At 38.5% G+C, this 23165-nt stretch overlaps 1 protein-coding gene and 1 pseudogene across 1 annotated transcript in view; one reads left to right on the forward strand and one right to left on the reverse strand.

The window, feature by feature from the left end:
• The window catches only part of ITGB8 (integrin subunit beta 8), a 98423-nt gene extending 95124 nt beyond the window's left edge, over window positions 1-3299 (reverse strand). Inside the window, exon 1 of the mRNA XM_005908372.2 lies at window positions 3166-3299. Within this exon, the coding sequence (XP_005908434.1) occupies window positions 3166-3292 (127 nt within the window). The 5' untranslated portion in view covers window positions 3293-3299. The remainder of the gene's footprint in view (window positions 1-3165) is intronic.
• A 5324-nt stretch (window positions 3300-8623) lies between these two features.
• LOC102283547 (large ribosomal subunit protein eL6-like) overlaps window positions 8624-23165 on the forward strand; it is a 73358-nt pseudogene continuing 58816 nt past the window's right edge.

A 23165-nucleotide genomic window follows, 5' to 3' on the forward strand; every position in this document is an offset into this window, starting at 1 on the left:
GAAAATTTCCATAATATACAGTTAAAAGTTAGAAGAAACAGAGTGTCAATACCATGCTTAATCCAAAGAAATCCATTAAATGGTGAAATTTCTGATAATTTGATAATAGGTGAACAAAGTTTGAGGGCTCAGAAATTGTATGGCATTATCCAAATCATAACAGCTACTTACATGATTTGAAAATATACAGCATAAACATTGCCTTTTAATATACGTGTGTTTGTACATGCTCAGTCACTTCAGTTGTGTCCGACTCTTTGCAACCCCATGGACTGTAGCCCACCAGGCTCCTCTGTCCATAGAATTCTCCAGGCAAGAATGCTGGAGTGGTTGGTATGCCGTCCTCCAGGTCTTCCTGACCCGGGGCTAGAATTCATGTCTGCCTATATCTCCTACATTGCAGGTGGATTCTTTACCCACTGAGCCACCTGGGAAGCCCTTTTCATATATAGCATAAGCTTTTTATCAAAAAGTATCTCAGTTACTTTAAGACAGAAGCACTTTGCATGCTTATTGTGTAAATAATCTGGAAAACTGGATTTTTAAAAATTAAGCATGAGTTCTTTTAAATATCCTTTCACTTTAGGTAAGCATAAAGATTCTGAAAAGACTTATTCTATAAAATATGTTCTGAGGTAAAAATAATACTACATTTACAAAACAATGGTAATCCAGTTGATTTTTATGTAAAATAATAGTTGATTATACACAGAAGATGAAATTTCATTGTAATAGCTACCACTTTTTAAAAAGAAATGGTAATTTCTGAAATTTTTCACTCATATTGTTATATGAAAATTTAGGTTAAAATGATTTTTAGCCTTCCAAAACTAACAAATGTAGAAAAAGCAGTGTTCCTACATTAACTCTTCAAATATTAACCATTAGGTATTCTTTAGTGTTTTCTAGTTACTCATTAACCATTTTATGGTGTTATTGTTTCTCTGATTGTCGGTAATTCCCACCCACAAAAGCTGAAAAACAAACTCCAATAATTTTTTTTCTAGATCAGAATAATGTTCAGATTTTACTAATAACATCCCCCTTGCTCACTATATTCATTATATTTGGGACTTGTACGTTCTACTTCGAAAATTAAACCCAGAGTCGTGCAGCTGGTTTCTTTGGTTGTTGTTGTTTAGCTTTATTGCCCTCAACATTTCCTTGGTGTAAACTACCAAGCAGGGGAACAAGATTTCCTTTGTAACTGATACCTAAATTTCTATTCTGCCTTAAGCATCTAATTTGTACTGTGAAGACATATAATTTGAGACTTGTAGCTATATCACAAAAGTACAACAGTTTACGCTGATCTCTAATTTTCTGACTTGTCCTGGCTATAATTTAAATTTTTTGCATGTTTTTAACTGTAGTGCAAACCAGTATACATCAGAAACCTTTGTATATTGACAGAGACTGGGAAAAGGATGCCTTGTTCTGATTTCAGATAAGCATTCCCTTTTCACAACTGCAGGTGCAAGGGAGTCCATTCATAATATTTGCTTCAAATCAGCTACAGTCACTGGATGGAAATACAGCTATTAGAGGAGAACCTGACTAATCTTAACAAACACAATGAATATATTTTTAAAAACTCACTATTACTAGCATAATCTGGGGGCAAGTATGGCTTTTTCTTTTGTCTACCTACTGGGGACAAAATATACTTTGTTGACACAAGTTTTGATCATTTTACTAATGTATATGTGTGTGTGTGTGTGTATTTACAAAATCCAGAAAAATACTTTGGTACTTATTAACATAGGATGGAGTTATAGTCAGTGGGAAATTTGCAACAAATGAGTATTTCACTTGAGACAATTAATGATGTTACATTTCCCTTTGCCTTAAGTTTCACTTAAAATTAACTTACAAGCCAAAAAAACAACCACGAGTTAAAAATTAATTCTAATTGCTCTCATTTCACATAGCTGGGTAAATCTTTTGAAACAAATGTCAGACAGCTATATATGCAACCAATTGATAGCATTTTTCCATTATAGACTCTTATTTATATGGTTATGACTTGATGGTTTTAATTTCTATTTAATCATATAGAAATTTGACTATTCAAAGCATAGAGGAACAGTTTAGTCTACAAAACAATTACAAGTCTCCTTGAACAGGAGAGGTGAGAGAAAGGCTCTAATAGAATTTAAAGGTTCAGTGACCAAACACAGATAAAGTAACATTTTCTAAAAAGTATGGCAATAATCACTGCATTGGTAAAAATAAATATTTGCCTTATATTTAATGCCAGTAAGAACTTATCCTAAATTCATGATTATTGCTATTACTTACTTTGTCTTACTGTTTGTTAACAATCCAGTACTACCACCTTAAATTTGCATATAATTCAGAAGTGCCAAAACACCTTTTCATACGCTATTTGACTTGAGCTTTTCTTTGTGATTCATAAAATGAAGATGGTATCCTTTATAAAGAAGTATCCTTTCCAAATCAGGTCGTTCTGACAAAAGTGGCTTGCCTGGAATGAAAGCTGGCAATCTTGCTCTAGGCTTCTGTCTCAGAGTCTCAGTCTCAGGCATTGATCTCACTGAGGGATCATTTAGCTGGGAATTGGTTTTTGAGCTGAAAAAAACAGTGACTTAAAGCAGGAATATTCTTCATATGTGTTCAGTTCATTCAGGCTAAGCACTATGGTAGAATAAACGTATGCTGCTATCCTTTCCTTCACGGACTCAAAAACAGGACCATCACTCTCATTATACCAGTTGATTCTCAGGCTTGAATCAAATGCGAGCTAGTGGGTAGTGGACCCAAAATGCTAGAAACATGTGGAAGCATCTTCAAGGATGCCTTCAAGGAGGACACCTTCAAAGATGAAGTGGAACAGCTAAACTGGCTTCTGTAAATATCCACCACCATTCCAAACTTTCATTCTGTTACTACTGCCTCCTTGAGCAACTCATAGTGTCTCCTGATACAAGTAGTTACTGCCGTCACTCCAGGGAGGAAATGCTTGCTTGACACCTGGCCTCCCTTGGGCTGCCTGCGATGGAGAATGCTGCCACACACCCGCCCTTCTTAAGTTCTCCGCAGTTGGAGGCTGTCACCCGGCCACTTACCTGGTTGGGATGCTCTTCTTGACAGCCCAAGACCTTTGAGAAAAGGAAGAAAACAAAAGAAAACAAAACAACTTACCACTTTGGCCCAGTCCAAGAACAACTGAAAACATCCAGGCCGCCCGGAGGAACGGGACAGGACCTGGCCTGCAGTTTTGCAGGCAGACTAATGTGGCAGTAAAAAAAACCAGGGCCGAGCGGCACATAATGCAAAGCAGCCCGCACCACACCGCGCCCGCCGCCTGGCTGCTAACCGGATGCGCGCTCGCGCTCCGCGGCGCGAAGTGCCAAGTGTTGCTAGGACGTTTCCAGCAGGCCCAGCAGGCGGACCCCGCGGCTCGGAGCAAACGTTGCAGGTACGCCGGCCTGGTCACAGCTCGGCATCTCAGGGCCCCGGCGGCCCTCCCAGCTCGGCAATCTTGCGGGTCCCAAGAGCTCCGCGAGAAGCAGCTCCTCTGACGGCCAATGGCCCGAGGCGGCGACGCCAGCAAAGGCTCCGCAGCCCGCTCTGGGACAAAGAAAAGAGCTTTTGTCTCTCCCCAGCCGATGGGGCTTCTGCTGCATAAATCAGCTTAGCGAAGAGCCAAACACAATCAAACCCAAACAAAGCCCGAAGCTGGGGGAAAAACCAGCCTAATGTACATTCAGTGGGTGATGCTGCATCTGTGGGAGGGGACGTTGGCGAGGCCGAAGGGGAAAAAAGTCGATGGCGCATCAATCAGCTCGAGCTTCTTCCACAGGTGGGTAGGGAGGCCAACTTCAGTTGGTTGTAGCTTTGCAGCCTCGTCAGCTGAGCAGCGGGCAAAGTCGAAACGACAGCGTCCTGGTTAGCGAGGGAGGAAGCTTGAGGTGCCAGCAACCAGGGGAGGCGGCCCCCGAGCGCTCTAGAAGCCCCCGCCGGCGTCGGCGGACACAGTGCGAGGCATCGTAGCTCCCTGCTTGACCCGAAGTGAAGCGCACGACCGACGGAGAGCTCAGGAGGGGAGGTTCCGCGGGGGCGCAGGAGCCTGGTTTCACGGGGCGGGAGCTTCGTGCCCTGGTTCTCTTGGCCCCAGTGTGCGGCTCAGGCGTGCCGCCGTCCAGAGCCCGGACAGCTGTCGCGCTCTGGGGTGCACTCCGGAGAGGCGAAGCTGGCGAGGGGAGGGGAGGAATGGTCCTGTCCCGGCCCTCGTCTGGGGTGAGGGGGGTTGGGGCTCCTAAAGTGTGGATAGCTAGGAGCGTTAGGGCGGCGAGTTGCTAGGAAACCGCCCCACGCTACAGAGCTCCTTGCCCCGGCCGCCCGCAGGCGCGGCGGCAGCGGCTCCGGCGGCAGCAACAGCTCGAAGCAGCGTGGGCGGGACATTGGTGAGGCATGAAGTCACCACGGCCCACACTCGCTCTTTGTTTTGCTCACTCCAGCTCTTTTTCTCCCCCTTGGCTCTGATAGTTGCCATTCCCATCGTTCACAAGAGCTCCTGATGCGTAGCCGCGCAGCAGGAATCGCACAGCCCGTTCTCTTTCCCCCTCCTCCCGGAATCCTTGCACCCCAGTGCTCGCCTAGCAAGCGCGGAGACACGCTCAGCAAGAATGGCAGCTGCGCGAAAGTCCCAGCCTCTGACCCCGACGCTGCGCGCCTCTTTGTTGGGAGATACTCACTGCTCGGCCGCTACCACAGACTAAGTGGAGTCTAGAGGCCTCTCCCTGCCCCCAACACCCTCTGTTCCGATGGTGCGCGCTGCCCATTTTGCTTGCAGAATTAGTAGCTCACCCTTTGCCCCACCGCAAGATTGTCGAGCGTCTTCCCAACCCTTGGAGAGTTGGGCCGGTCCGCAGGGGCTGTACCCGGAGTTGCGGCTGAAATTTCTCACGGCTCCTTCTCTACTTGGAGCCTCAGCCCTGAGCTGGACAGCCCTGTTCTTCCCAGAGTCTCGTGGTGGCCCTGGGCTTTTGCTGGTCACAATGAATCTTTTGACCTTAAGCGTCACCTTCCGAATAAACGGAACAAAGAAGTTACAAAGGGCGGCGAAGCAGAAGACTGAGGCTAAGGAGAGGAGGTGGGAGGACCTTTCTGCCTGTTTACAGCTCAGAGATTTAGGTACAAGCCGGGAGGCGGTGTTATGCTCGGCAACTGTCAGGAAAGCCGCGCGCTTCTTTGGGTCGCATTACTACGACGTTAGGCCGAGGGAGGGAACCCAGTCCCCCTGATTGAAAACAAGGCGCTGTTTCCAATTTGAGACAGTCTGGTGGTTCTCTTTTTCCTCTAGGGGCAGGAGAGGTTCCCTGTGGTAAAGTCTGACCTCTCATTTGTCCACTAGCAGCCCGATCTTTTTTTATAGAGCACCACCTCTTACAAGCATCAGCATTCCAGCCAGGTCAAGGTGAAATATGCGGGAGTTTCCCTCCTTCTTATTTGTTTAATAGTTTCCATCTCCATATTTGGAGTAAAAAAACAAGTAGGAGGGTTTCTCTCTCTCTCTCTCTTTTTGTTCTTTCTCTTTTCTAATTGTTAACTGAGTGAATGGAAAGTACCTGGTTAATAAACCACGACGTTAAAAACTCCCCCTTTTCAGGTGTGGACTGCACACTGGGGCCCACAGTATTAGTTAGCTAAGCAAGCCAGGAGCCTAGTTCGAAAATTAATTACAAGTGCTCTGGATCTACAAAGCAAGTCCTTTTGAGAGACTGAATGAATGACCCAAACTTGAAAAAAAAAATGATACTTGTAAATATAATTCCACTATTGGAAATGTACTCTAAGTAGATAAAATTATATTCAGCCCAGCTTCATTTTTTCTTTCCTCACTTTCAAGTTTGAACAACTATAGTTTTGCTTTTGGTGGTCCTAAAGGACAGTTCCTGAGAAACAGCTGGAATGGGGATGAAGATTTGAAATTGGAACACAAAAGGAACATACTCAAGCTCGGATTAGTGACTCTTTGGTGAAGCAGTATGTGTATTTTCCAGAGATTAGTTCTTTGGAATTCTAAGGAATGCAGCCACCTTTGAGACAGTTCAGTGCTACAATAAAGCAAAAAGGTCAATCCATAAACTCTGTAAGGATGTGTTAATATAAGTACACTGCGTTGTTGAGTGACTATCACATCAAAGTTTCCTAACATTTTAAAGTCTAACTCTTAGTGCTAGAAATGTAAATGGAAGTTACTTATTAAATAAGATATAAATTTATGCAAATAATGAGAATGTGAAATTGAGAAGGTATGTACAAATTTTTAAACTCTGTATTGTTAGATGTCACTATGCTCTATACTAAGTCAACACAACTGTGTAGCAAGGGGAATAAAACAAACATATAAATCTGTAAGGCTGTAAATTTGAAGCCCTTTGGAAAGAGTTTCATATTGTGTTATATGGAGCTCATGCAAATTTATGTCAGGATGCCAGTTTTATGGAGACATGGAAGAATAAGCACAACTCCATATATCATCACTCCCCAGTTGCGAAGAGGTCATAATTCTGGTTATCAAAATAAGTGAATATTCCAGCTGCAAGACTGTGATCCTTGCAAGCTATTTACTAACAAATTATCTGTACATTTGGGGCTATAAAGACAAAAGTGAATTCTCCCAAATCTTGCAAATCAGCAAACACTATGGTTCACTTCTTTCTTGTTTTGGTTTTTATTTTATTTTTTAACTTTACAATATTGTATTGGTTTTGCCATGTATCGAATCCGCCACAGGTATACATGTGTTCCCCATCCTGAACCCTCCTCCCTCCTTCCTCCCCATATTCTAAGACCAAATATAACTAGTCGCTTGGGGCAAAGTTTGCTTGTTTACAACAAAAAACTGTCACCACAACTCACCTTTTTCCTGTAAGAAAAATGTACAGTATTTATTGTGAATAAATGTAGTATTGTCCTCTTCATATATTATCTGAAGAATTCTAACAAAGAAAACAATGCTTAAGAAGATAGTGACCTGAGTAATTTTTGTTTCTATCATGTTCTGCTGTCTTTGAAATTTCTGACAGCTGATATTTCATTATTTATGTTAATGAAAGCAAATGAAATTCACGTATAGTCTAAAAATAACATTTTAGCTATTCATTTTGGGCTTCCTATAATCAGAATCCTTTAGTAGTAATAAGTCATAAGATTGGGTAAATTAAGTTTCTAACCTACTCCTTTAACCTTGATATCTCAGTTTATAGTGAGAAATGAATATGCTGCAGACAGTTAATAGGGGTGAGAGAGACATCTGAGAGACTACTCCTTTTAGTGTGTGTTCAGCCTTTAACTGAATATTGCTGCTTCTGCTAAGTTGCTTCAGTCGTGTCTGACTCTGCAATCTTATGGGCTGTAGCCCACCAGGCTCCTCTGTCCTTAGGATTCTCCAGGCAGGAATACTGGAGTGGGTTGCCATGCCCTCCTCTAGGGGATCTTCCTAACCCAGGGATCTAACTCGTGTCTCCTCTGGCTCCTGCATTGCAGGTGGGTTCTTTACCACTGAACCACTGGGGAAGCCCATTGACCCCATGGTTACAGCCAAAGCCATATTCACATTTTAATATTGTATCTTTCTGAAGTCGAGATCAAAGATATTCGAAGTTTTATTCAAAGGTTTTAAGTTCATGTTCACAAGTTGTCTGTGAACTTGTTTCATCTACAACTTTTTAGAGATGAATGATTGAGCTAGTGGGATATGTTATTGTGACTATGATTTCTAGATTCTTCCAATAATAAAGAATAGAAGCCATCAAGAAGTACTTTTCACTGAAATGTTACAGAAAGTAGTGTTCCTTATGCTGTGAACTGAAGATTGCCTATAACATAATCACCTGTAGAGTGATTCTTTACTATTTCAGGAGATACTGAATTTGTAGATGTGGTGTGATGCCCAGCAATATGCATTGTTACTAACTTCTCAAATAGTGCTTTATATACTGTGCTTTAAGAGCCCCTAACATAATAGACTAATGCATAGACTCCTCAAAGGACTTATGTGTGCTTATTGATAAACTCCAGCGTCAGATGCAAAGACAAAGAAAAATGTCTCTTTCCAAGGTAGTTTATGGATGAAAATACCTTGGATATTATGGATATTAATTGTATGAGATGTTAATATTTTCGGAAATAAGACTTCCATTATTGAGTTTAAGGAGATGCTGGGTTAAATTTAAATCCTGTTGGAAAAATTTTCAGGAACTTAAATAGGCTTCCCTGGTGGCTCAGATGGTAAAGAATCTGTCAGCAATTCAGGAGACCCAGGTTCGATTCCTGGGTCAGGAAGAAACACTGGAGAAGGGAATGGCTACCCACTCCAGTATCCTTGCCTGGAGAATTCCATGGACAAAGGAGCCTGGCAGGCTACAGTCCCTAGGGTGGCAGAGTCAGACATAACTGAGCAACTATCACTAAATAGGCCAACATGCAAATAGATTCTCCAAAGGAAGAATCCTTTATTCAGGGAACATCTCACAGACTAATTTTACGTAAAGAACACTGCTGAACTAAAACGATTGTAGAAATGTGGAAACTAAAAAACAACTTGGTGAAGAGACTGATTTCACTTCTTCAAGAGAATTACTGAGCCGGCATGAGTCAGAGCTCTGACTCTTCACCACCACCTCATATCAGTGATGACTTTTGGTTTCAAGTAAGAGAGTCAGACTGTCATAAGTTAAAAAAAGGAAATTATTGCAAGGAAATTCAGAGCTCACAGAATCAGCAGAAGGCTGAGAGCCTAGGATTAAATAAGGCCAGAAACCAGGGAAGGTGTAACTAGTAGCAGTTAAGTATCCAAAAAATAAGAATGCTTTGTTTTCATCCTTTCATCTTTGGACCACTTGCTAGAGGTTCAGAATCCTGGTTGAGAGTATCTAATTTTTGAGGTCTTTATTCACATGCCAGTCCTCTGGCTTTCTGAGAGTGGAGAGAAGGAAGAAATAACTCTTGCCTTTGGCTTCCTTAGTGGAAAATAAAATATTTCAACAAGCTGATAACAAAATTATCTTAGGTTGCTGAAGGAAGCCCTGTAAAGTGACAAATACTCATTACTCAGATAGCCTGAATTCCATGGACTACTCCTTTACACTACAGTTGGATTTTGTTCATGATATGGCTTTAATTTAGCTACCCTACCCATTAACCAGTGCTTTGCTTGGCAATGTTGTTTATTTTCATGGGTGCTTTTGAATGAAATATTTTATCTGTGCATAGTCAAATTCTAGCTTCCTATTATCTTTCTCTATGTAGCATGTAGCAAATTAAAGCATATTTAGCCTTTAATTCATTTTTAGGATGATTATAGAGATGTGATGTTTTAATTAATTTATTAGCTTTGTGAAATTTTTTATTGATAAAGTTTGTAGCAGACCCCATTGTTAATGACATTCATGTGCCACCACAGGCATATTACTTCATTCCACCCAACCAGAAGTGCTGGGAAATGGGCACTTCTGAACAGTCTCAAGGGCTGACCTGATGGGAAGTGAGATGTAAATACCCCGGCTCCCTTGTTTCTTGAAAGGAGTCACATTGGGCCTTGTGTTTCATATTAGTGCTTCTCAAACGATTTTGGGACCAGTTTTTCATTTTCAATCTATCATGGATTGGAAAAAAAGTAAAATGAATTATTAGAAAAATGGATGTTATAAAAATGTCAAGTTTTTATCAAAGTTTCTAAGTTATTGCTTGTAGTTTATATATATAATTTTTCCTGGATGTGTTCAAACACTGGTACTGTCACACACTGTATTTTGAGTAATACTGAGCACTGTTTCCCTAGATTCCCTGTAGGACTAAGCTGCAGTTGCCCATAGAGATAAGTGTATTCAAACATCCTTCATTCACTGCCTTTCCCTCCTTCCTTTCTCCACTGTTCCCTGATATTTCCTTATCTCAGGGTCCTCTTCTAGAGGAACCTAAACTAAAACAAGTAATAATCAGTCTGGAAACTACTCTGTGGTATTCTCCATATGTGAATTTGAATTTTATTCTTGTCTAGCTAACAGGCAACCTGCAGAATAAAAAGCACAAGGGCTTTGAAATCTGTTAAAAAACAATTTTTAATCTGCTACTTAGTAGCTGTAGAATCTTGGGCAAATTATTTAATTTTCCTGAGACTGAATTTATTCATTTATGCACTGATGAAATTAAAATAGCTATCAAAATTGCAAATTAAAACCAGGTATCATTACGCTTCTATTAAAATGTTCCAAATCTAAGACACTGGCAACACCAAATGCTTATAAGGCTGTAGAGCAACAGAAACCTTCATTCACTACTGGTGGGGATGCAAAATGGCAGAGCCATTTTGGAACAGTTTGGTGATTTCTTACAAAACTAAACCACACCCTGCTCACATTATCCATCACTCGTACTCTTTGCTATTTATCAAAAGGAGTTGAAAACTTATCTCCACACAAAAACTTGCACATGGGACATTTATAGCAGCTTTATTTAATTGTTAAAAGTCAGAAGCAACCAGAATATCCTTCAGATGAATGGATAAATACACAATGTATATCCAGATGATGAAATATTATACAGCACTAAAAAGAACTGAGTTATCCACCCATGAAAAGACATGAGGAAACCTTAAATGCATGTTCTTGAGTAAAAGAAGGCAATGTGAAAAGGCTACATACTCTATGATTCCAACCATACAATATGCTTTGGAAAAAGCAGAAGTATGGAGACAGGAGAAAGATGGTTGCCAGGTTAAAAAAGGGGAGGGAAGGGTAAATTGATGGAACATGGGAGATTTTTAGAGCAGTGAAACTTCTTTGTATAATGCTACAGTGGTGGATGTATGTCATTGTACATTCCACGTAAAATACAGCAAGAGTGAAGTCTAATGTAAACCTTGGACTTCAGGTGATACTGGTATGTCAGTGTAGGTTCATCCGTTGTACTGCTGTGAAATGGAATGTCGATAGTCGGGGAAGCAAAATATGGGAGGGTATGGAGCAAAAAGGAACCCTCTGTACTTTGTCATTCAGTTTTGCTGGGAACCTAAAACTACTCTAAAAAGAGAATCAAAGGGGAATGAAACATGTTAGAATCCATCACATATTATCCCAAGAGTTTTTGTAATGGTAATTTAGGTTGTTTTAATTTTACAATGTAAACAACATTGAAAATACATAAATACTTATTTCAAGACTTGCATATTGTCATAAAAATAACATCAAATATCTTTGGCTTTACTGAATACATAACTTTCCTTTTCTGGAACTATACAATTCTTTACCCACATTAATAGATGTAGTGAGCATGTCTTTATATAGAAGTTTGTAATCCTAGCATTCTTTATGATGGTCTAGTTTAATGTCTTCTTAATCAAACAGATTGTTTCGCAGTCTTTTCAGCCTGAAGTCATCCTGTACAATTTGATATAATAACTGTGTGAAAGCTTCACATATTTGTACATGACAGGGACAACTTACTTAATACTGATTTTATTTAACATTTAGCACGTTTAAACTCAAATGCAGTCAAGAGGAGAAATGAATATATATTTTAAATCTTATTGCTTTATTGCTCAATACTCTAAATGTATAGCAGTGTTAAGGATTCACAGCTGGTTCTCCCAAATAAAGGTATCAGCAGACATTGTAAAGACAACATTTCACCATTGACATAGTTCATCTGTTGAGCCACAATGGTATGTGGACTGATTTGCACATCATTACACAGCTTAAAGCTTTTCTGAGCTTTGGTAATTCAGAGTAAGCCCACGACTAAAATTCTCTCTCTAAGTATTTTCTCATGATCACATTGCCTCTGGAGAATGAAGTCACTACAAAATTTAAATTATTCTAATCAAATTCACATGGCATTTTAAAACTTGGAATGCTTTCATTTTCATCCCCCTTCTCCAATTTCAAAATTACTTCATGTTTCACCTTGAAAAATGTAGCCTTTTACAGTGGTGAGGAAATTCTTTGCAAATTGCATGCAGGATATTCAATTTAAACATTTATGTAATAAATATGTTAATGTTTATTGAACATTTACTACATGTAAAGTGATAGGGCCTATGGAAAATACAAGCATTAGTAAAACCCAGTTCCTTTTCTTGAAGATATTAGAACCTGATTTGGAAGTGATATGCAAAAATAAAAAAAAGATGACTGAGTTGGTAAATAGAATAGCTTAGAAATAGGATCTAATATCCATGATAGTGTAATATAACACAAAATCTGCTTGGAATATCAATGCAGAGAGAATAAAAAATAAATAGTTTTGGGACAATTGTGAGTTATTTAGAAAAAAAACCAACATGGATTTGTAAACATTGCATTTTTTAATTTTAATTTTTCCATCTGAAACTAAACCTTTTCTTTCTTTTTTTATTGAAGTATAGTTGATTTACAGTATTATATTAGTTTCAGGTGTACACCATAGTGATTCAATATTTTATGTATTAAACTCTACCACCTATGATGCAGGAGACCTGGGTTTGATCCCTGGGTTGGGAAGATACCCTCAAGAAGAAAAAGGCTACTCACTCCAGTATTCTGGCCTGGAGAATTCTATGGACTGTATAGTCTATGGAGTTGCAAAGAGTCGGACCCGACTGAGTGATTTTCAAAAAAAAAAGTTATTATAAAATAATGGCTAAATTTCCATGTGCTGTAGAATATATCCTGTTGCTTACCTATTTTATATTAGAAACTTACTTTATACCAAAATGCATTCATGATGGATTAAAAAGCTTAGTGTAAAACTTTTAAGACAATATATACATACATATATATATATATTTTTTTTTCTGGCATTGGTACCAAAAGTTCTCTCTAAATGTAGAAATAGTGTATCCAATTTCAAAAGAACAAATCAACAAATTTGATGATGATTCTTTAAAACTTAGGTGTTTATAAATATTTCAAAAAAGGGTAAAAATACTTAACACAGAATATGTTCATACAAATGGATAAGAAAATATGTAGTCTACAATAGACATATATGCAAAAAAGCATCAGCATATGTTTTAAGGATAGGGAATACAAATGCTTAAAAACATGGGGGAAGGTTCAGGGTTATCTGTTATCCAAAAATTATTAATGAAAAAACAATGTCATTTTTGCCCATTGAATGCTCAAAGAATGTTTAAATGACAATACTTAGTCTAACAGTAGAAGGTTGAAATAGGAACTCATTAATGTTAGAATGGTAAATTGGCTCGAATTTTCTTGCAATTAGTTGACAACGTATAATAAAATCTGGCAAAGAGCTGGCTCATTTGAAAAGACCCTGATGCTGGGAAAGATTGAAGGCAGGAGGAGAAGGGGATGACAGGATGAGATGGTTGGATGAAATCACCGACTCAATGGACATGAGACTGGGTAAACTCCGGGAGTTGGTGATGGACAGGGAGGCCTGGCGTTCTATGGTCCATGGGATCGCAAAGAGTTGGACATGACTGAACAACTGAACTGAATAAAATCTGGCTCAGATGGTAAAGAATCTGCCTGCAATGCAGGAGACAAAGCAAGTTTCAATCCCTGGGTCGGGAAGATCCCCTGGAGATAAAATATCTGAAACGTTAATTTCTATCTGGAAAATTTGCCTCCTACTCCTTGGAAGAAAAGTTATGACCAACCTAGATAGCATATTGAAAAGCAGAGACATTACTTTGCCAACTAAGGTCCGTCTAGTCAAGGCTATGGTTTTTCCTGTGGTCATGTATGGATGTGAGAGTTGGACTGTGAAGAAGGCTGAGCGCCGAAGAATTGATGCTTTTGAACTGTGGTGTTGAAGACTCTTGAGAGTCCCTTGGACTGCAAGGAGATCCAACCAGTCCATTCTGAAGGAGATCAGCCCTGGGATTTCTTTGGAAGGAATGATGCTAAAGCTGAAACTCCAGTACTTTGGCCACCTCATGCGAAGAGTTGACTCATTGGAAAAGACTCTGATGCTGAGAGGGATTGGGGGCAGGAGGAGAAGGGGACGACAGAGGATGAGATGGCTGGATGGCATCATTGACTCGATGGACGTGAGTCTGAGTGAACTCCGGGAGTTGGTGATGGACAGGGAGGCCTGGCGTGCTGCGATTCATGGGGTTGCAAAGAGTCGGACACAACTGAGCGACTGAACTGAAAGATTCATAAATAAAGTTTTTTATAAAGATGGACATTTCAATATGATATAAATCAGAACAACAACAACAAAATGCAAACTGTTTTTCACTCACTAAAAGAACCCTTTTCAAAGCTAAAGCAGCAAAGAAGAGTATCACGTGTTTTACGCACGCCCTAGGTATTACTGTTCTCTCAGAAATATATGCTGAATAACACCTGTCTTCCATTAGTTAACAAATTTTATTAATCCCACTTTAGTGAAGTTCCTGCAGTCTTTTCCTTCTTGTGTAATTCCTTTATTGCTGTCTTAGTTCAGGCTTTTCTCATCTTTCTCTTGAACTCCCAGCCATCTCATCCCCACAGTGCTATGAGAGTTTTCCTTCAAAAATACAAATCTAAACTCAAGATTGCTTTGACTATTTGGGGTTCTTTGTGTTTCCATACAAATTTTAAGATTTTTTGTTCTAGTTCTGTGAAAATGCCATTGGTAATTTGATAGGGATTGTGTTGAATCTGTAGATTGTTTTGGATAGTATAGTTATTTTAACAATATTGTTTCTTCCAATCCAAGAACATAGCATATCTTTCCATCTGATTGTGTCATCTTCAGTTTCATTCCTCAGTGTCTTTTAGTCTTCTATGTACAGGGTTCTTGCATCCTTAGGTAGGTTTATTCCTCAGTATTTTATTCTTTTTGATGCAGTGGTAAATGGGACTGTTTCCTTAATTTCTCTTTCTGATTTTTGTTATTAGTATATAGAAATGTAACCAGTTTCTGTATGTTAATTTTGTATCCTAAAACTTTATTGAATTAATTGATGAATTCTAGTAGTTTTCTGGAAGAATCTTTGGGATCTTCTGTGTTTAGTATCATGTCATCTGCCAGCAGTGATAGTTTTACTTCTTCTTTTCCAATTTGGATCCCATTTCTTTCTTTTTTTTTTTATTATCTGGTTACTGTGGCTAGAACTTCCAAAACTATGTTGAATAAAAGTGGCTAGAGTGGGCATCCTTGTCTTGTTCCTGAAACTAGAGGAAATACTTTCAGCTTATAATCACTGAGTATGATGTTAGCTCTTGGCTTGTCATATATGACCTTTATTATGTTGAGGTGTGTTTCCTCTGGGCTCTGGAGAATTTTTCTGGAGAATTTTTATTGTAAATGGATGTTGAGTTTTATCAAAAGCTTTTTTCTGCATATATTGAAATGATCATTTGGTTTTCATTCTTCAACTTGATAATGTGGTGTATCACACTGATTTGTGGATATTGAAAAATCTTTCCATCCTTGAATAAATCCCACTTGACCATGGTGTATGGTACTTAATGCATTGTTTAAGTTCAGTTTGCTAGTATTTAGTGGAGGATTTTTGCACCTATGTTCATCAATGATATCAGTCTATAATTTTCTTTTTTTTAATATCTGTGTCTAGTTTTGATATCAGGGTGATGGTGGTCTCATAGGATGAGTTCAGAAGTGTTTCTTCCTCTGCAATTTTTTGACATAGTTTCAGAAGGATAGGCATAATTCTTCCCTAAATGTTTGCTATGATTTGCCTGTGAAGCTGTCTGGTCCTGGACTTTTGTTTATTGGGAACTTTTTAATCACAGGTTCAAATTCAGTACTTGTAATTGGCTCTGTTTGTATTTTCTACTTCTTCCTGGTTCAATCTTGGGAGATTGTACCTTTCTAAGAATTTGTTCATTACTTCTAGGTTGTTCATTTTATTGGCATACAGTTGCTTAGTGCAGATGCTTATGGTTCTTTGTATTTCTGTGATATCAGTTGTAACTTCTCTTTTTCATTTCTGATTTTATTGATTTGAGCTCTTTTTCCCCTGATGAGTCTGGCTAAAGGTTTCAATTTTGTTTATCTTTTCAGAGAACTAGCTTTTAATTTCATTGATCTCTTTCATTTTTTGGTGTCAATTTTGTTTCTTTCTGCTTTGATATTTGTGATTTTTTTTCCTTATTCTAACTTTGAGTTTTGTTTGTTCTTCTTTCTCTAGTTGCTTTAGGTGTAAAATTAGATTGTTCATTTGGGGTTTTCCTTGTTTCCTGAGGAAAGGTTTTATTGCTATAAACTTCCATCTTAGACCGCTTTTCTTGCATCCCATAGGTTTGGGATTGTCTTTTCATTGTCATTTTATCACTAGGTATTTTTTTATTTCCTCTTTGATTTATATTCATTGATCCATTGGTCGTTCAGTAGCAGATTTCCTCTTTGATTTATGTTCATTGATCCATTGGTCATTCAGTAGCAAAAGGCTTAGCCACCCCATGTTTGTGGGGTTTTTTTAAAGCTTTTTTTCTTGTAGTTGATTTCTAGACCCATAACATTGTGGTTAGAAAAGATGGTTGAAATGATGTCAGCTTTCTTAAGTTTCCTGAGACTTGCTTTATGGTCCAGCATATGATATATCCTGAAGAATGTTTCATGTGCATTTGAAAAGACTGTGTATTCTGCTGCTTTTGGATGGAATGTCCTATAAATATCAGTTACGTCTATCTGGTATAATGTGTTATTTAAGACTTGTGTTTCCTGATTAATTTTCTGTCCGGATGATCTGTCCATTGATGTAAGTGGGTGTTGAGGTCCTTTAATGGACCAGAAACTGGTGGTCCAGAGTCGACAATAAGTAAAGGAGAGAGAAAGAGAGGCTGATATTCCTTGGTTTACACAGAAAACCCATAAAGTCCTTTGACACAGGGCTTGTGTTGCTCATGAAGGCACCTGGCACCCTCTCGATGGGGTGAAGGTGCATTGGTGCCTTCTCGAGAGGGTCTTAGAAGCCTGGGCAGGAGAATGAGCACTACAGGTCTCTGCGCTCCAAAGGATTAGCCTGAGAGAGAGAGAATGAAAGCAAGACACGGGGACCAAAGCTCTGATGGAGCAAAGGTGTTTTAATCAACATGGTGTGGGCATATATACTGTCTTACAAGGTAGTTATTCTCAGCAAAGATAAAGATTAAAATTCCAGACTTACAAAACATAGGCAATCCATATTAAAGAGAAAAAGTTGTAAACAATCACTTTTACCGTATGGTTCATAAGAAGGAAGAGGCTACTTATTACCGTATTGAAAAACTAACGAAGGAAATGTCTGAATTCCTCAGCCCCAGGAGAGGCTTGCCTCTCCTCTTAATTCCTGAATATTCAGGAGTTAATAAGGAACAGAGGATTCCTGACAGATCCAAAACAGCACACAGGAAGTCTCCTATTAAATGCTTCCTGACAAGTGGGGTATTAAGGTTTCCCACTGTGATTGTGTTACTGTCGATTTCTCATTTTATGGTGTTAGTATTTGTCTTACATATTGAGGTGCTCCTATGTTGGGTGCATATATATTTATAATTATGTTATTGTTGTTAAATATATCTTCCCCTTGGACTGATCCCTTGATCATGATGTCATGTCCTTCTTTGTCTCTTATAACAGACTTTATTTTAAAGTCTATTTTGTCTGATATAAGTATTGCTACTCCACCTATCTTGACTTCCATTTGCGTGGAAAATGGAACTGGAAGAATCAGGCTTCCTGACTTCATACTATTCTATAAAACTACAGTCATCAAAACAGTATGGTACTGACACAAAAATAGACATATTGATCAATGGAACAGAACAGAAAGCCGCCAAATAAACTCACATACCTTTGATCAATTAATCTGTGACAAAGGACGCAAGAATATACAATGGAGAAAAGACAGTATCTTCAATGACTTGTGCTGGGTAAACTAGACTGCTATGTGTAAAATAATGAAAATAGCATACTCCCTAACACCATATACAAAAATAAATGCAAAATGGATTAAAGACATGAGTGTAAGACTGGATACTATAAAACTCCTAGAGGAAAACATAGGCAGAACAATCTGATATAAAACACAGAGTATCTTTTTGGATCCATCTCCTAGTGTAATGGAAATAAAAACAAAAGTAAATAAATGAGACCTAATTAAACTTTTAAAAGCGTTTGCACAGCAGAGGAAACCATAAATAAAATGAGAAGACTGCCTGCAGAATAGGAGAAAATATCTTTAAACCACAAAAGATTACTCTCCAAATATACAAATAGCTCATGCAGCTCAACAGCAAAAAAAAAAAAAAAAGCCAATCAAAAAATGCACAGAAGATCTAAAAAGTCATTTCTCCAAAGACATACAGATGACCAAAGGTGCATGAAAAGATGCTCAATATCGGTAATTAGTAGAGAAGAGAAACAGAAACAAAACTACAATAAGGTATCACCCCCCATCCATCAGAATCATCAAAAAATCTACAAATAATAAATGCTGGAGAGGGTGTGGACAAAAGGAACCATTCTGCACTGTTGGTAGAATGTAAACTGGTGCAGCCACTATAGAGAATAGTATGGAAATTCCATAAAAAACTAAAAATAGAGCTAACATATGATCCTGTAGTCCCACTCCTGTGCATATACCTGGAGCAAGCTATAATTCAAAAAGATACAGGCACCCCAATGTTCATAGCAGCACTGTTTATGGTAGCAAAGACAAACCACCTAAATATCCACTGACAGATAAGTGGATAAAGAAGATATGGTGTATGTACACAGTGGTATATTACTCAGTCATACAAAAAGAATGAAATAATGCGATTTATCATACTAAGTGAAGTAAGCCAGACAGAGAAAGAAAGATTATTATATGATATTGATTATATGTAGAATCTAAAAAAAAATGATACAAATGAACTTATTTACAAAGCAGAAATAGACCTATAGACCTATAGAAAGCAGATTTATGGTTACCAAAGGGGAGAGTAAAGGGAGATATAAACTAGGAGTTTGGGATTAACATATACACACTACTATATAAAACAGATAGCCAAAAAGGACCTACTGTATAACACAGGAAACTATACTCAATACTGTGTAATAACCTCCAAGGGAAAAGAATCTGAAAAGCAATATGTATGTGTGTGTGTATATATATATATCTCTCTCTCTCTCTCTCTGAATCACTTTGCTATACATCCTGCCTGAAACTAACACAACATTATAAGTAAACTATATTTCAGTTAAAAAGTAAATTAAATAAAACTCTGGACAAAGAGAAAAAGATAGTAAATAAATAAATAAACTTGTTATTATTTTCTTAAACCCATCTATGGCTCATCTTATGCCATTCCCAACCTCTCTCCAAGCCATGACAGACCTTTAGCCTCATGTTTGAAACTCTGAATATTCTGAAAGCACATTCTAGGTACTACTTTGAGTGGCATGCTCCTTGCCTCCTTCTATTTCCATCTACATGCTGTACAGAACAGAATCTTGATTTTTGTACAAGCACTTTTGCTTGTTTTTTTTTTTTTTTTTGTAGCGTTTTCCCTCAGCTGAACATTTCTTTCCCTAATTTTTCTCCTTTTTTGTCCTACTCTATTCTCAAGAATTATATCTATTGCTACGTCTACGTCTTTCTGGATTGCTGCTGCTGCTGCTGCTAAGTCAACCCAATGGGCTGCAGCCTACCAGGCTCCTCCATCCATGGGATTTTCCAGGCAAGAGTACTGGAGTGGGTTTCCATTGCCTTCTCCACTTTCTGGATTCCTCTAGGCATAATCTAAAATGTTTTTCACTTTGAAGTAATCTTTAAAGGAAAATTTTTATTTAAAATGTTATGTGTTTTTATAACAGAAAATATGAAGAACATATTACATTTGCACGGTGAATTTCATTTGCTTTATTTTTATGTAGTTTTGTTCATACTGGATTTACAGGTTTTGTTGTAAATCTCTTTCTATGTTGTATATTATTGTTAAGTGAGTTTGTAGTTCAGTCTACTTAAATACATTCCTTGATTCCACTAGATTTGACAGTGAAATAGACAGTATGCTTAAACTGGGTAATTTGAAGAATATTTGACAATACAAGGACTGTTCGCAAACATGGGGATAGGGTCCAGTGATAGTGTTTTATCCTTGAGTTAGAAACCATGGGGAGATACATCATTATCCTTAGGCTTCAAGGGGCAAAAAAAAGGGTGTATTGCTGGACCTCAGAAGTACTTAGTGTGTGGATATCACTTGACAAGTTCTGTCATCTTTGTTGAAAAGTCAAAGCCAGCCCGAGGTCATCTTCAGGGAGGGACAGGAAGAATAACTACCCCCTACTTCATTCTTTCCCTCTTCTCTGATCAATACACATCACTGGCCAAGCCCATCCCTAAACCAGGCAGTAGTGGATTCTAGAAAGACTAGCAGCTCAAGGCAGAGAGCAAAGTATAGTGGGAAACTGGTGGGACACACAAAAGGGACTTGGCATACTCCTAAGATAGGAAGTGAATTGTTTATTGTTTTTCTACTACTTTAATAATAAACATATTTGCATAAACATTTATTCAAATTCTTGAAGAATAAGATTCTTCCTTAACTAATTTCCAAGGTGAAGTTACAGCTTTGCTTTTTTCAAAGGACCCAGAAAAATAAGAATTAAAGGACTTGATGAGATGCTTTGCCCAGTTAAAATCCCAGCCCTGGGAAATGATTGTGACTTTAAAAATGGCATCTTAAGGCAGACTCCCAGCAGGAAATAGAAAGCAGAGTTAAGCTAGGTAATTGAAGTTTGCAGGATGGGTTTTATGGAAGGGAGCAAGTGATTGTATAGTCCCTTGGGCCTTATAACAGAGGGGAGCCTTTAGGACCCTTGTCTTGAAGTGTCAGGAGGAGGAACTGGTTCAAGAAATGCATCCACAAAGGGCATGGAAGATCTGTGTATAGACGGCCTCCAGATCAAGAGAAAGGAGCTAATCAGTGAACCAACAGGGAATAAGCAGGGCAAATAAGTGCCCAGATGTCAGTTTCTTCCTATCCTCCAAACTCCTGCCAGTGGGCCATACAAACACAGTGGAAGCCAGAGATGAAGTAACTCTTTAATGCAGTCTACACTGACCAGCTTTCTGGGACACACAGAGAGTAGAGAAGGGAACTGGATGGGTGAATGGAAAATATCTAACACATTTAGCTTTAAAGAAGATCAAATGACCAAGGGAAAGGAGATTGGCTTTATTAAGATAGCCTTAATCTATCTTGGCAAGATTAGCAAAAGAAACATGAGACTTGCTCCTTAGTCTGAATTTCACATCTTTGCCTAATGGTTACACTTTTGTATTTCTGTTAGCTGAGGTCTTTTCCTCTAAAATACACCCTTATTTATGCTTGGATTTCCTGAATCGTCTAGTCTGTGAAACACAAGTTTCAGCATCAAATATGAACACATTTTATTTGGCCCTCATACTATCCACTCGTAGAGTGGTTCAAAGAATTATTGCTTTTTGTGTGTGTGTATGAAATGTTTTAAAATGAAAAGATTTCAAAATACCCTACTTCAGCTTCTCTTGGACAATCAGAATATTGGGCACAACTAGGCTTACATTTCTGCAAGGCAGTGAGCTAGAATTGCATATTTGCTGCCACCTAAGGAGCCTAGGCTCCCCAGTTTGCTTCCGTCTTCAACATTCCCTGTTGTTTCTTTGAGAGTCAGTTACCATTTTTCACTATAATCATGTTACTGCTTTTCATTTACCTAGACTGGATTTGCTTATCTATGTTACATGCCTGAGTCTTGGGGACATTTAAGTTTGATACTTGCACCAAGTTAAGTTTGACCCAGGGCTTCCCTGGTAGCTCAGTTGTTAAAGAATCCCCCCACAATGCAGAAGATGCTGGTTCAATTCCTGGGTTGGGAAGATGCACTGGAGATGGGATAGGCTACCCACTCCAGTATTCTTGGACTTCCCTGGTGGCTCAGCTGGTGAAGAATCCACCTGCAATGTGGGAGACCTGGGTTTGATCCCTGGGTTGGGAAGATCCCCTGGAGAAGGGAATGGCTGGCTACCCACTCCAGTATTCTGGCCTGGAGAATTCCACAGACTGTGTAGTCCATGGGGTCGCAAAGTGTCAGACATGACTGAGTGACTTTCACTTCACTCGCGCTAATGATCCTTGCACTAGAGGCTTATGGACAGAGGAGTAGTGCCTAACCTTCAACTATTTCCTTAGGATCAACTGAACATTTAATATCAGTGCAGCAGGAACTCAGTATAGCCAATGGAATTTGGCATAAGTAAAATTACAATCTTTTCACAATTCCTTTTACCAAATAATGATTACCTGTTAACCTGTTCTGTGTCCTGGTCCTCACCATTTTCCATTGTGCCTCTTCTCTCCGTGTTTTACTCAGCCTATACGAAGTGGTTTAGAATTATATCAGCTTCTCTCCTGTTAAAACAGCTTTGCTTTTGTGAAACCAGATCCTGCCTAGTTGGTTTTAGATCCTGAAACCAAATAATAATATGGCCTCCATCATGGACACTGAAGACAGCATTAAGCACGCACACAAGCAAAGATGCACATATGACACGTCTGTAACAGGTTTCATTATTTACATAAAGTGGTCAGTAAGACATTGGGCCTGGCACCTTTAAGAAACTATTTATAAGTATTTTTTTGAGTATTAGAAAGGTTAAAATATAATAGGAGTTTGAAGAACTTAAAGGTTCATTTTACCCAGATAGCTAACAATATGTTTCTAGAGAAGGGAGAGATGTAACAACTCAAAGCATAATTGCCATACAACCTTCTTTAGAAGGATAGCAGAGCTTGAAAAATCATTCCAAAAACCTTACTCTGTTTTGGTTTTCTCTTATCTATTTTAGGACCTAGGACAGAAGATTTCAAGATATATTAAAATACAAATACATTTATGTTTTAAAGAGGGTGAAAAAATAATTTTACTCAGTAAAAAAACACATTAAAGATTCTTTCTGGCTTTGGGTTTAATGGGAAAAATTAAAAACAGTAAAGTTAGAACTTGATAATTTTTGAGAAATTTAATTTATTAAATTAGTGTTTTCCTTCAACAAATACATTTTTAAAAGAAAAACATAGTTTTGATTTTTTTTTCTTTTTACCACAAATGTAATGTAATAATAACATGTTCAGAAAAGCTTATTGTCATGACAAAATAACACAGTTATGCCAAAGTAATTATTATAATAATAGCCTATTTCACTTTTTTCCCTTCTCCAC

The sequence above is a fragment of the Bos mutus genome, chromosome 4 (genome assembly GCF_027580195.1).
Source record: "Bos mutus isolate GX-2022 chromosome 4, NWIPB_WYAK_1.1, whole genome shotgun sequence".
NCBI classification, from domain to species: domain Eukaryota; kingdom Metazoa; phylum Chordata; class Mammalia; order Artiodactyla; family Bovidae; genus Bos; species Bos mutus.